The sequence below is a fragment of the Festucalex cinctus genome, chromosome 2 (genome assembly GCF_051991245.1).
Source record: "Festucalex cinctus isolate MCC-2025b chromosome 2, RoL_Fcin_1.0, whole genome shotgun sequence".
Classification (NCBI taxonomy): Eukaryota; Metazoa; Chordata; class Actinopteri; order Syngnathiformes; family Syngnathidae; genus Festucalex; species Festucalex cinctus.
Genome location: NC_135412.1, coordinates 35,850,806 through 35,865,163, shown reverse-complemented (window position 1 = coordinate 35,865,163; position 14,358 = coordinate 35,850,806). Strand labels below are relative to the sequence as shown.

Sequence of the window (14,358 nt, the reverse complement as noted above, 5' to 3'; positions counted from 1 at the left end):
ATGCTATCCAAAGAGAAAGCAATTTTGAGCTCATCTGTTCACCAAATAAGCCAAAAAACATAAATCTTTCTATCAGAGCTACACAAACATACAAAAGAAACTTGGACAAAATGTCCCATGAGACTTTTTTTTTTTTTTATGATGAAGCTTTCAAAAGGTTTGTTGTACAACCTGTGGTCCATGTAAGTATTATTCAGGGCAAGCAAGTCCTATCATGAACCAACTCACAAAACTTTGCAAAACCACTGTTCATGAAATCCATGCAGGTATCAGTCCTAAATCTTGGACGTACACTAACGCTCAGTTAAAGCAAAGGCTTGAGGCAAAGTTCACAGACCTGCAGTTCCTGAAAAACAAGAATCGGACGTTTGCAGAATCTGTGGGTTTCAAATCTGAGCAAAATGAACCCAGACTATGCAGGAAAGTGATTTATTTATTTATTTATTTTTATCTGAATCTGAAACTGCAGCTGAGCTGAGAGTGATCAAGAAGTTACTCAAATTCGACATTCTCAAGAAGAGATCATCAAAACAATGTTCACTGCCAGCCAATTTCTGAATACCGAAGTTAAGGAAGCACCAGCCTTTTTGAAGAAGTGGCCCCCTACTGCATCACAGTTGAATTTAGAAACTGCTTTGAAGATAATACCACTTCCTCTCTTCAACGTACTTGCCTGGTGCATGGGGGAAAGTGTTGAACTATACTTCTGGCCACGTTAGTGACCACTAAAAGGAAGATTGCCTCCATTGCTCAAGATATAATTTATTGCGTTTCAAAGGATGAAAGGCTACCCTTTGTTTTGTTGTGTTTCTGTAAAGTGCTTTGTGACATCTAAGGCTATTTGAAAACGCTAAAGATGGCTTGTCTTAATTCTAAGTTGTGTTACTTTCCCAATGGTTTTTTTTTGTCTTCTCTTGTCTTTGAAATATTGATTCTGATATTCTGAAAGAAAAGTCAAGCAAATACATTATGTACGCTGTATGTTTTTTCCTTTATGTGGCATGTAATACGACTATAAAGCATCTGTGCTTCTTACTCAGTGAACTTTATTGAATATTTTTCTATGTTTTGTGAATGTCGCCATCTTTTCCAACGCAATGGGATTTATCTCAATAAGCAGGGAGTCAGATTACTGACAGCCAACATCTTCCATAGCGTGCGTCACTGGACGCTATGTTCCCAAAACAAAGGACATGAAACACAACAACCGATAAGAAGAGGATCTGGTGAGGGTGGCTCACTATCTTGCACTCCCTGCCCTTCAGAACAGATTGATTTGTCCTCATCTGCCCACACTCCAAACACTGACCATCCAGCTCCCCTGCTCCCGAACGACACCTGCCAAACACCACCACGACCACCACCACCAGTTTCACTACCAGATGCACCCCTGCGCTGTTCATCGCCCCCAAGCGACGCCTGCCAGACAGCACCACTACCGGATTCACTGCCGGATGCACCCCCGCGCTGTGCACCGCCCCCGAATGACCCGATGACTGACTCGCCAGCGAGTCTCACCAATAGGTTGAGCAATCTGGTCAATCTGTCCATACAGCTAAATAAAAGTCTCTCCAGGCAGCTGCCTGCTGATGACGGTTCGCCCATGCTCCCCCCAAGACGCCACATTTAGCTATCTACTAATCATCTGACTCCACCAAGCCTCAGCATACAGCTCCCCACCCGCCGACCTCCATCTTTGGCTATGGAGAATCTCAACTACAGCTCGGTCTGATATGTTTTGGGTCCAGACTACATATACAATATAAAAAATGTGTGTTCCCAGAATAAGTCAGGACCCAAGGAAGCTTGTAGCATTCCTGTGATTACAAGAAATAGAAAGTTGGCAAAAGAAATTAGAAGAAATAAGTCAGAAGCTACAAACCTAGTCAGTATAGCTTGTGAACCTCTGACTAAACCAGCGTCTTCGATTGCCACTGTGAGACTAGCGCTACTAAATACAAGATCACTAGTTAACAAATCATTGTTGATTCATGACATTATTATGACATATGATCTTGACTTATTTCTCCTCAGTGAAACATGGCTAGCAGAAGGTTCCTGCAACACGGTTCTCAATGAGGCAACACCAACAAATTTTAGTTTCATGAACAAATGTCGTAATGGCAAAAAAGGCGGTGGACTTGCTGCCATTTTTAAATCTCTATTTCAGTGTAAAGAAATTTCATTGGGAAGCTTTAATTCATTTGAATATCTTAGTCTTTTGGTAAAAGGTGAACCAAACATCGTCATTGTCATAATTTATAGACTTCCAAAACAAAAAGGCAGATTCATGGAGGAATTTGAAGAAATGCTGTCAGTAATTTGTACCGACTATGATTATCTGGTCTTAACTGGAGACTTTAACATTCATGTTGACAACAACTTGGATAAAAATAGCAAAGAATTTTGTAATATACTTGATACTTTTGGTCTCTCACAACATGTAAAAGGTCCAACACACAATCAAGGTCACATTCTTGATCTCATCATCTCTAAAGGTGTTGACATTTTATCTGTTGAGGTGAAAGATCTGGCTATTTCAGATCATTCATGTGTGTTTTTTGAATTACAAACAATCCCAGAAGCTCAAACAACTACTGTCTCTATTAAAAAAAGGTCCATAAATGAGAATACAAGCAACATGTTTATGGAATTAATGGCTGCATCACCAACTGTAAATGCAGAGACTGTTGATGAACTTCTGGATGAATTCACCTCAAAAATCTCAAATGTTTTGGATGCTGTTGCTCCTATTAAAACTAAGACCATTTCATCCCGAACTAAAACACCTTGGAGGTGTACTACCAACATAATGACTTTGAAATCTAAATGCAGAAAAGCAGAGCGAAAGTGGAGAAAAACTAAACTCCAAGTTCATTTTGACCTGTACAGACAATGTCTTTGTCATTTTAACCAAGAGTTAGTAATAGCTAGACAACAACACTTTTCTGAAATTATTAGTAGGAACCTCAACAATACACGCACTCTATTTGCCGTGGTTGACAAACTTACAAATCCCCCAAATCAAACAGCGCCAGAACTCCTCTCAACAGATAAATGCAATGAATTTGCCTGCTACTTTAGTGAAAAAGTCATCAGCCATCAGCCATCAGCCATCAGGTCAAATATTGTTACAACAGCAAAATAACAAAACGATGCTGCACTTAAAATCACCTAGGAATAATTTAATTACCATGACAGAATTTGACTCAGTGGATCAAAATACTGTAGTAGACTTGGTTCAGCAATTGAAACCTTCCACGAGCTGTCTTGACACAATTCCATCTGGCTTTTTCAAAACCATTGTGAAATCTGTTCAGATCGATTTACAACAAATAATTAATTACCTTTGGGTCAAATGCTTCAGAACACCGATGTTGACTATCATAGTTATGCAGATGACACACAACTGTATTTATCAATGTCCCCAAATGACAGCAGTCCTATTAACGTATTGTGTCATTCTCTAGAGCAAGTTAATAACTGGATGAACCAAAATTTCCTTCAGCTGAACGAAAACAAAACGGAGCTCATTGTTTTCGGCAATAAAGAAAAGAGGATTGCTGTTAAAAAACAGCTTGAGTCACTGTCTTTAGAAACTAAAGACCAAGTTCGAAATCTTGGGGTACTAATAGACTCAGATCTGACCTTCAGCAATCGTATTAAATTTATCACTAAAACAGCCTTTTACCAGCTGAAAAACATATCCAGACTGAAGGACTGCATGCTTCAAGCAGACCAAGAGAAGCTTATCCATGCTTTTATCTCCAGCAGACTAGATTACTGTAACGGTCTTCTGACTGGACTCTCTCAAAAGAACATGAGACAATTGCAGCTCATTCAGAACGCTGCAGCTCGAGTTCTGACCAGAACAAAGAGATCAGAACATATTACTCCAGTACTTAAGGATTTACACTGGCTCCCTGTCAGCTGTAGAATCGATTTTAAAGTTCTGCTACTCGTCTATAAATCACTAAATGGTTTGGGTCCTGAATATATCCAAGAAATGCTGATTGAGTACAAACCCAGCAGGGCTCTGAGATCTACAGACTTGGGCCAACTAGTGGAACCCAGAGTTCGAAGCAAACATGGTGAAGCTGCATTTAGCTATTATGCTGCACACAGATGGAATAGGCTACCAACAGAAGTGAAGTCAGCCCCGAGTGTAAATGCTTTCAAATCCAGGTTAAAAACTTTGCTTTTTTCAGATACCTTTGATTAGGGACTTTTAAACAATTTTAATTAACTGTTTTTTTTTTATTATTATTATTATTATTTTAAACTTCCTTATGTTAAATGTTTGAAAGTTTGTTGAACAATGTTTTAAGATTGTTATTGTATGTTCTTTTTCGTAAATTTTGTAACCTATTTTCATTTATTTTTCTTCCTCTGAATGTTAACTACTGTTTCTTGATGCTTATGTGTTGTCTTTCCTTGTGTAAAACACATTGAGTTGCCTTGTGTATGAAATGTGCTATACAAATAAACTTGCCTTGCCTATATGTAAATGTAAAGACGTTACAACACGCAAAGTTGCAGATTTAAGCATTACAGAGTCTGACGAAAAGATTCTTCAACTGCTGAACAAACCGACAGCATACCAAATGCTAACAAGGAGACGACTTGAAGTGCAGATGGAAACTTTGTTGGGTATGAAAAATAAGATCTACCTATTTTTTCTTTTATTCAGACAGGCAGAAACAGATTTCGTTAAGTTCATGTGCAGGAAACAACAACAAGAACAAAATGGTCAGTCATAAAATTAGAACTTCAAAATGATTTAATATCTGACATTCAAAATCCAAAAGATGGCAAATGATGGTGATGAATTTTGATTGCGTTGTTCTGGTTACCGTGAGTTATGGCTGACTGCTGAGAGAATTTCAACTGTCTGTGGTTGATGTGGACTGGAATGAAATGTTCTGGGCGATGTTTGGTGGGTATGACAGGGGTAGTGACAGGAAGAGAAGACTACAGATGAGCTAGAAAACACAATACTATTATGTACTGTGGGGCTTTGTGATTTGCCAGGTGGGAGTAGCAGTAGTAGGCAATGAAAATCCAAATCCACTTTTCTATAGCTGGGCCTAAAAGCCAATAATCAGGTATCCAAGACCCAAAAATTTAGATCTGAAAATTTCATTTTCAATGAGCAAGACGGGCTAGGTAGGTAGGCAGGAAGAGGCAGAGTATGTGATGACAGGTGCAAGAAAGGGTTAGTCCAAATCCAGATTCCTTTTTTTCCCCCCTTAAATCTTGTTTCTTTTACGTAAATAACTGGTTTTGAGTTTTGCTTGTTGCTTCAGCCCCAAGCATATTTTCAGTGCTGAAAAGCAAATTTGTCTTACTTTCGGACTGTTGTCAATTTCTTTCTTGCGTTTTTGTTAGCTCTGTACACCATCAACACATGCCAAACAAAGTCTTCTTCTGGCCGCACACATCACATACCAGTAGGCTGCTATACTATTTTGGAAAGTGTGGTTTTTATTGATGCAGTATGTCCAATCTGGAGATCAGTGAAAATAGTTTCTTCCCTTCCGTTCCTGTCTTGTGCCCTAAACCAACTTGCTTCTCTTATTTGTATAATTTGTCTTCTGTTTCATTTCAGTTCTCTTGAATGTTTAATTAGTAATTTCATATTGCATCCAGCCTTGCCTAATAGGATTTGTAGGGTAATTGTTTTCAATTTGACATCTTGTTTGGCCAGAATATCTGCATTCTCTTCTACTCCTACATGAACAGGAACACAAATAGAACATGCACTGTTAAAATGTAAGTGATATTGGAAGCTTATACACTGAAGAACATAAACTCAGAAATATACTTATTGCATCAGACAGTGTGGTGACACAAGATTAACACAGGACAATAAAACAGGATCAGCATACAAGGAAAGAATATATACAGACAGATGATCTGAGGGCCTTTTCTTACTGCCAAACAAAAACAAGCACCTGTGCATTTGCTTTGTGAGTCTTTAGAGTCATCTTTAAAAACAATCCATTCGTCAGAATGGAGCGCTATTAGGTTTGATGCCATGCTTTATGGCAGGGGTGTCCAAACCTTTTTCATTTGAGGGCCACATACCGAAAATCAGAAGGACGCAAGGGCCACATAATGTTATGAAGAGAAATTGTGTTTAGTCCTAAAATTGTACAAATTATTTATTTGTGCTTTTGCATATTTTGCATATAAAAATGCTACAATATATAAACCAATTTATTTGTAATATGGCAGGATTGTTATTATAGTTTTGGATTTTTTTAGTTATTTTTTATTTCGTTTTGAGTTTTGTTTTTAATAGTAACAGTTTTAATTAATTAGTTTTCAGGGTAGTTCTGTTAGTTTTTATTAGTTTTAGTTATTTCATAAATGCTTAGTTTTAGTTTAGTTTGTTAGTTTCAGTATTAGTTTTATTTTTTTATTATATATTTTTTAAATGTGTACTACTTGTACGCAATATTTAAAAAACACCAAACTTTCAAACGTCATTATTCCGGTTTATATCAAAATAAATCTACTAAAAATCACATTTAAAATCATCCCCAAAGGCTCATGAAGTAAATGAATTACCAGACTAAAATGAAGGACATTTTTCCTATAATTCTAGTTAATTTTAGTTAGTTTTGTAAACATAAAATGTAGTTTTAGTTAGTTTTCGTTTTTTTTTTAAATCATTTTCGTTTTTATTTTATTTTGTTAATTAAATTGTTTTTTGAATTTTAGTTTTAGTTATTTCATTAGTTTTAGTTAACTAAAATAACCTTTAATGGGACCTGTTTTTCGATACCCTCCCTTCTTACTTTGACCATCTCCAAACATTTTTGTTTTTGTTAATTTATTTGAACTGAGTCAAATGCCATTTTTAGCATATGCTGCGGGCCACTGAAAAATGGATGGCGGGCCGCAAATGGCCCCCGGGCCGTAGTTTGGATACCACTACTTTCAGGCATACCAGCTTGCTGCGTTTTTGTTTTGTTTTGTTTTTTAAAGCAGGTGATGCACAATACATAATGGACAATAACTGGTAGCATAAATTGGCAATGGTGAGATTTCTGAGTTTCTAACTGTAAGGTTCTCTTAATTCTTATTTCAAATTCAGATTGTGTTTCCAACCCACCTAGTACAGATTAAATGAAATTGATACCTTACAGCTTGTTTCAGATACTGCCTTGAAATTGTGCTTCGGTGTGTGTATCGTTCTGCAAATATCACATGATCAATGATGTCATACTTACATATGCAAAGTGATGGACACATGTATACAACATGTTTATTTTATTTATGGAAAAAAGGTGTATCAATTAAATGAGCAACATACTGCAAAATACAGAAAACATGGACTTGATGACACATTGATAATGTGGCAATACTCCACATATGTTAACAAAGTCAAATTAATGTGAGGGTTAGGTCCCAGGATCTGCAAAAAAAGCACAAAATAGTTATTCAGACTCGAGCTGTGTTCAAAGAAATATGTTTTTGATTGTTTCTGTTTCTCTTTGGAATGACTTGGTTTAAATAGCGAAAATTACATTTTAATAAACATTTCCTCTTAGAATTATGTGATTTATTATACAGTTGCACTCGAAATTCTTCAAACTCCCCCATTTCCAAAGTACATTTGAAAAATGTCCAAATTTTCCATAACCGGCCATGCTCATGTGCATTACAGTACATGACAAGTACACAAATCCCACATATTTCAATAAATATGATTTGCTATGATGGTTGAATATTGTTGAATCGAATTGTGAATTTAAAAAATAGAAATCAAGCATTATTTTCTTCTCCTACAGGCAAAACCTTGTCATGGGTGGTTGATTACTCACATAGACACCTGTAAGCAACCTCCAAGTACTTATAGGTGCCAACACAGGGGTCTCCAAACACACCGTTGCTTGCTCTGATTGTACAGCTGTTTTCCCCATTGCACCTATGGATGCAAAAGAAATAGGCTTATTACTGTGCTAAAAACTGTCAGGCGAAGACATTTGATAGGGCAGTAAAGTTTTACTCCTTTCCTGCAGGAGGCGGTAATGATGTGGATTATAATGTGACTGCCTTATGCTACACACAGGAAACGTTACTGTTTCATTATGTTCCTTCTACTGGATCTGGTGGTCAAATTCCCCCACTTGGCCCTGGCGCAAGCAGGCTACAAGAACAGAAAATAGCCGAAATAAAATGGTACCTGGTTCTTCATTTATATAGCACTTTTCCTCCTTACAAGGTCCTCAAAGTGCTTTACATTCAAGTACTCATTCACCTACTAATGACAACATCAGGAGCAACTGGAGGCTCAGTATCTTGCTCAAGGATTTCAACGTGATCACAATGGCATGGGATCAAACCCACAACCTCTTGGTTGGGACATGACCACTCTACCACTGAGCCATGCCGCCCCCGGGATCTTCCTAATGGGATCGTCCTTGGCCTGTTCAAAGTAAGTTTCCATCTGCAGAGTTTTTTTCAGGCTGGCTTTTGCCATCAGGTGGGGCACACCTTGACACACCTGCATTCACACATATAAGTCCGTTACCGAAGAAGTATGTGGGAGGAAAACCCCTACATAATCATGAGGAGAACAAGCAAATGTCCCACAGGAAGCCTTAAGATGAAATTCAAACCTTCAACAACAATGAGCCAGATACGCTTTAACCAATTGCTCCATTGTGCCATCCACATTCAAAGCATAACCGTTTTATAGATCTGTTTTTTTACCCTTTACAAAACCTCACTAAATCCTCTCTAAGTCAGGCTGTGATTTATTCCCAAGTGTGCCATCGTACCTGGTGGCGACGATGTCATTTGGGCTGAGGCATTCAACATTTTGAATCTGGCCCGGAAGCTTTTTGAATGAACATGTCGTCCGGTCTCGGCGTCCATAGTCAGCACCCAAGATGGAAATTATTTGTCCTACATCTGGCATCGAGATGACAGAAAGAAAGTTGGTGATGGCAATGTGGGTAGTCAAAATCAAGAGCATTAATAATGAATAAACACACTATAAAATATAATGCTGTAATATACAGGAATTAATCATGAAAAAAAAAAGGTTAATCTCACCACAAAACAAATATGCCAAAGATTCCTCACATGCCACCACAGTAACTGTTTAGAGTAAATTAAAAACATTAGATATAAAATGATACACATTTTTTTATGTCACACATAATTTCACATATGAAACATACTTGCAGGGAAGCAGGTGAAATTGGTCTGCAAATATTTAAACGTGCCAAAACAGGGATCAGGACTGCAGAACTCCCCTGTGACCACTTCACATGATTTTTTGCCATTGCATCTGGAAACATAATCATAAAAGCAGGAGTCAGCAGAAGAAACACAAAGGCAATGACAATTTATTAACAACAAATTTTATTTCTACAATATCAGGCAGACGTGCTAACCAGTCGGCCACTATGCCACCTGCTGTGAAAATGTAAATTATATATATATATATATATATATATATATATATATATATATTTTTTTTTTTTTTTTTTTAAAGCAAGCGCTATTGCAGCAAATCTGTACCTACTTGGGCAACTGGAGCACAACTCCACTTTATTTATAGAGCACTTTAACTCATTTACTCCCAATAACGTATAAATAAGTTTTGTTTTTTTAATGTTCTAAGTGTCCCAAAGACGTATTTATACGTTTTTTTTGTTTTTTTGTTTTTTTTGTTTTTTTTTATGCTAGACTGCAAGGGTGGCGAGATCCGGTCCTTGAGGGCCGCAGTCCTGCAGGTTTTGGATATTTCACTTCTTCAACACAGCTGATTCATGATCAGCTCATCAGCGAGCTCTGCAGAAGCCTGATAACGAGCCTGTTAATTGGAATCAGCTGCACTTCGAGTAGGGAAATCTATAAAACCTGCAGCACTCCGGCCCTCGAGGACCGCAGTTTGCCACCCTTGTGCTAGAGCATACAGAAGGCTTTGATGCAGCCTCTCAACTGCAAAGACCGGTTGCAGAAATGGTAGTTATTACACAAACGGCCAGCAGGGTGGCAGCAGAGCAAAGGAGATCAACCAGGGCCATGTAGAAAAAAAGCTCAATTACGTACAATTTTGAATAGATTTGTGAAAACTGATGAGACTTAGCTCTCTTCTAATGCTAATTGCTGCAAAACGGAAACAGATAGAAACATACTTTTTTTTCCTGATGAAAGAAGATACTTTAATCTTTCTTTTGATAGGTTCCATGCTTTTATAGCAATAGAACAGAATATTCTGTGGGCCTTGCAAAATCAGTCAAAATCCAGTAAAACAGCCGGGAGCGAACGGGACTGCTTCTGTGAAAATGGCTGGTAGTGAATGAGTTAAAATGCATAAACAGAGAAATTCAGACTCCAATACATTACAAATAATTGAACATAAAAACACAACAACAACAACAACAACAACAATAATAATAGCATAATAAATTGTTATATCGGAGTGAAATCTATTTTGTGTTCTATTAAAAATTTTGGACAATATTAAATTGTGTGTGAAAGAATTGTTATATTTCAGTGAAACTTATGCTAAGTAAAATTTTGTATGAATTGTGTTTTGAACAATATTTTTATTAAAATAAAACATTTTCATGAAAATTGTAAGACATAAGAGTATTATCAAGTATTGGTATAGTTGTTATCAAGTCCTCAAATGTAAGCGTACATGCAAACTTTACATGGCTGAGGAGAGATTGGAACCCTGACCCCGGGTTTTCACTGGATGCGGTTGCGGTGCGGTTGCGGTGCGGTGCGTCTTGACTGCGTGCTCCGGACGGGTCAATTTTTTTGTCAATCCACACCGGCTCCGCACAGCTGCGGTCCGGCGGCTCCGTCGCCGCCCACTTCCCAACGTGTCTCGCGGGACCGCGCGCGCGCGATCATGTGGCATTTCACAACGACAAACATACAGAAAGTCTGCTCAACAGAGAAGCAGAAAGATATGAGATTCCATGCAGCATCCTTTTTTTGGTTGTCCTTGTAAAGTATATTAATAACGAGAGTCGGGTCAGTGCGGGCCCACTCTTTATTTCTGTCTTCCGGGTCCGGCTGCCGCTCAGTACGGCAAGCGAGACGGGCACAACAAGCAATCGCGAACATCAAACTCACAATACATTACAGTCCTTATAAAAAGGATGTGCCGTGTCATATATTATTTTGTGGTTTTCCACCTCCAATATAAACCTCTCCTCGTCCATGTTCGCTGGTGTCTAAACCGTGAATGAGCACATGGCCCGGCGACGCCCACGTCACGTTTTGCTGAAAAACTTGCGAAATAGGAGCTGGAGAGTATTTTATTCTGAAAGGTAACCGGAAATTTATTTTGAAACTGCCTCGGTCTTCCTGTCGCGCTCGATGTGTTTTGTGCTAGCTTGCCATTTGCCGGAGGCCTACCGCTGCGGCGTCCGGCAAAAATAGAAAATAGGCTATCCTTGCGGAAGGCTTGCGGCACGCCGCAAGCCTTCCGCAGTCAACACGCAACGCACCCGCAAGCGGTGTAGACTGCACCATTCGAATGAATGGAATCTAATTGCTTGCGTCGCCGGACCGCACTGCAACAGCACCGCAACCGCATCCAGTGAAAACCCGGGGTGAATCTCAGAACTGTGAGTGCCATTTGATAACCAAATATCTTAATAAAGATGGTTTTGTTTCACAGTCACCATACCAAATGCAGCAGGGTATATTAAATTCAAGGTTTTTTTTGTTTTGTTTTTTTACAAAAACAAAAAACAAAAAAAACATGAAATAACAACTTTAAGGCAGTTAAAGAATACCTTTTCCTGAGGTAGTCTACAGTGCCTTGCCGAGCGCAGCGCGTGTTAGCCAGCTGCCGTGGCGGTCTGCCCTCGCTGCAAATCAGTGAGTTTGAACGGCCGTATAAAGCCTGCTGCACGCTGATGACTCCTTGTTCTGTCACGTGACAAGAGAGAAAGAAATCATTCCGGAACTGTCCTGTACTGTAGTGCATTCAAAGTGATCAGCCCCCGTTGGAAGCTGTGTTTATGTGGTACAAATCTCTGAAGGTTGTATTTGAGAAGTAAAGCAGCTTTATCTCATTTCAGTCAGTGTATGTCTTGGTGTTGAAAGGCACTATTTAGACAAAGGCTGAAGTTTTACCGCAGTTTAGGCGATGGTTGAATGAAGCGTCCCCATCACAGGTGGTTACTTGCTCTACAGAATAAACAACTGCGCAAACCAAAATGAATGTATAAACAAGGAAATATATACAGTACACTGTATATGTTGGACATGAACTTTGAGAGTCACCTGCTGTGAAGAGAAAACATGTTGCTGCCAGCACTAGAAAACAAAACATTTTTGACAGTGGTTATCTTCTTTTACTTTGTTGATTAAATATTAAAAAAATATAAACACACTTGTCTTTGCTCACATTTTTAATGAGCTGAACTCAAAGACCTAAAACACTAGACAAGTTTAAATCTGTATTAGTGAGCACATCTTCTTTGCTGAGATAATACATTCACCTCACAGTTAAAGCATACCAAGATTCTAATTAGACAGCATGATAATTGCACAGGTGTTCCTTATGCTGCCCACAATTCTAAGCCACTCTAAAATGTATACGTTTGGATCTAGAACGACAAATATATTTTTATGGCTATTAAAAGAGCAAGCGATCAACAACCTAACTTATCCATCTCTATTTCGACTCACACAACTTTATCGAGTAATTTCCAAAGTCTGTTTCTCCTTGAAGTCAACAAGTGCCTTGAAACCAGAGGTGCCAAATCCAGGTCCAGGAAGTAAAAACCCTGTCACAGTTTGGCTTTAGCAACATGTGCTTCAAGCCGCTGTGCTGGATTTGATTCCTCTGCTCAGGAAAGATTTATTTTAAAAGTGAATACTCACACAGTGCTGAGCTGAGTCTGAAGCAGGACGGCATGTTCCACACTATTCGGTCTGGAGCACGAATGCTGGACAGATGGGCAACGCTTGTATTTATAATGACTGATAGACTTCCACCGAAGCTGATAAGGTAAAAGCAGTGTTGTCACAGATAACTTGAAAAAGTAATGTGATTACTGATTATTCCTCAAAAAAGTAATCTAAATACTTTACTGATTACTTTATTGTCAAAGTAACTAAGTTACTCAAAAAGTAACTTATCAGTTACTTTTTAGTACCAATTTCCCTCTTTGCTGCCTTAACATAAGAATGACAACCGGTTACTTAAATAATACTTATGAAAATGAGAAACATTTTCTCCTCGAAAATTATCTTCGAAATGGACAACAAAATTTTGCATTCTACATAAATTATGATATAATTAAAAAAAATAGTAACGCACAGTCACTTAGGAAAGTAACTTTAATCAGATTACTGGTTTGGAAAAATGAACGCGTTAGATTGCTTGTTATTGAAAGAAAGTAATCAGATTACAATAACGCGTTACGCGTTAGTGACAACACTGGGTAAAAGTCACGCCCAACTAACCTTTATCCCTGTCTCTCTCTTTACCCTAAATATTTTTCCGTATCAAATGTTGCTGAGCTCTTTTTTATGATGTAGATTGCTTCAGGTACTCAACCTCCACAACATATAATAGCGAAGAGCCTTGCACCGCATGCAGGAAAACAAGGTTGAACAATAGGTTACATTGTCAGATGATGAGCGTCTGGACACGCAACTCTGAAAGGGAACTGTTGCGGGAAAGTTTTAATCAAGGAAAACTTTTATTTCAGGAAGTGACATGCATATTTCCTGGGACACTCAATGTTATCAGACCAAATTAAAATGATGTCGTGCTGCTTTCTGTTATGTACATTTGTTTACTGTTAAAGGTGGTATTTTTGTTTAATCATTTGCAAGGAAGAATTGCATTATGGGGTTTGCTGCTGTTTTCTTTCTTTTTCTGGGATTTCTCCTGGACATTTGCCTTAATGTGGCTGTGTTACCTTTTTGTTTGGTAGATACAGCTAGCTGGGCTCATTTTTTTCAACATTTTTTGGAAACTCCTCACGATAACGTGAGCACGGCCTGCTAATTAGCACGCGACTGCTACTAACAGCATGGATGGACGAATGATGCCTTCCATCTCCACCGATAAATACCACAAACTTCTTCAGAACATGGCAGTGCTGGAGACAAAAATGCACCGCCTTGAAATGTTTGTGGAGGTGAATGGAAAATCGTGGAATGACACCACACTGCCAATGTCTCCAAACAGTGGTCATGCGCATGCTAACAAACAGCTAGCTCCATCCACCGACCCTCCGTGGAATGTGCTGGGAGTAGGGTTGCCAACTTTCTCATCTCGAAATAAGGGACAGGTGCACGGCACGGTGCCATGGTGGTGTGAGCATGATGTGTGAAATCAGTGTATATTCTGAT

The 14,358-nt window shown here is 38.6% G+C and overlaps 1 protein-coding gene across 1 annotated transcript; it reads right to left on the bottom strand.

Annotated features, from left to right (window-relative positions):
• Window positions 1-7,263: 7,263 nt before the first annotated feature.
• Window positions 7,264-13,546, bottom strand: LOC144014694 (L-rhamnose-binding lectin SML-like). The gene is made up of 10 exons (XM_077514881.1): window positions 13,462-13,546; window positions 12,877-12,941; window positions 12,274-12,306; window positions 12,124-12,192; window positions 11,781-11,916; window positions 9,198-9,307; window positions 9,070-9,114; window positions 8,793-8,925; window positions 7,833-7,936; window positions 7,264-7,423 (listed from the first exon to the last, which is right to left on the bottom strand). The coding sequence occupies exons 2-10, from the start codon at window positions 12,908-12,910 to the stop codon at window positions 7,410-7,412; spliced, it is 678 nt and encodes a 225-aa protein (XP_077371007.1). The 5' UTR covers window positions 12,911-12,941; window positions 13,462-13,546; the 3' UTR covers window positions 7,264-7,409.
• Between the last annotated feature and the right edge of the window lie 812 nt (window positions 13,547-14,358).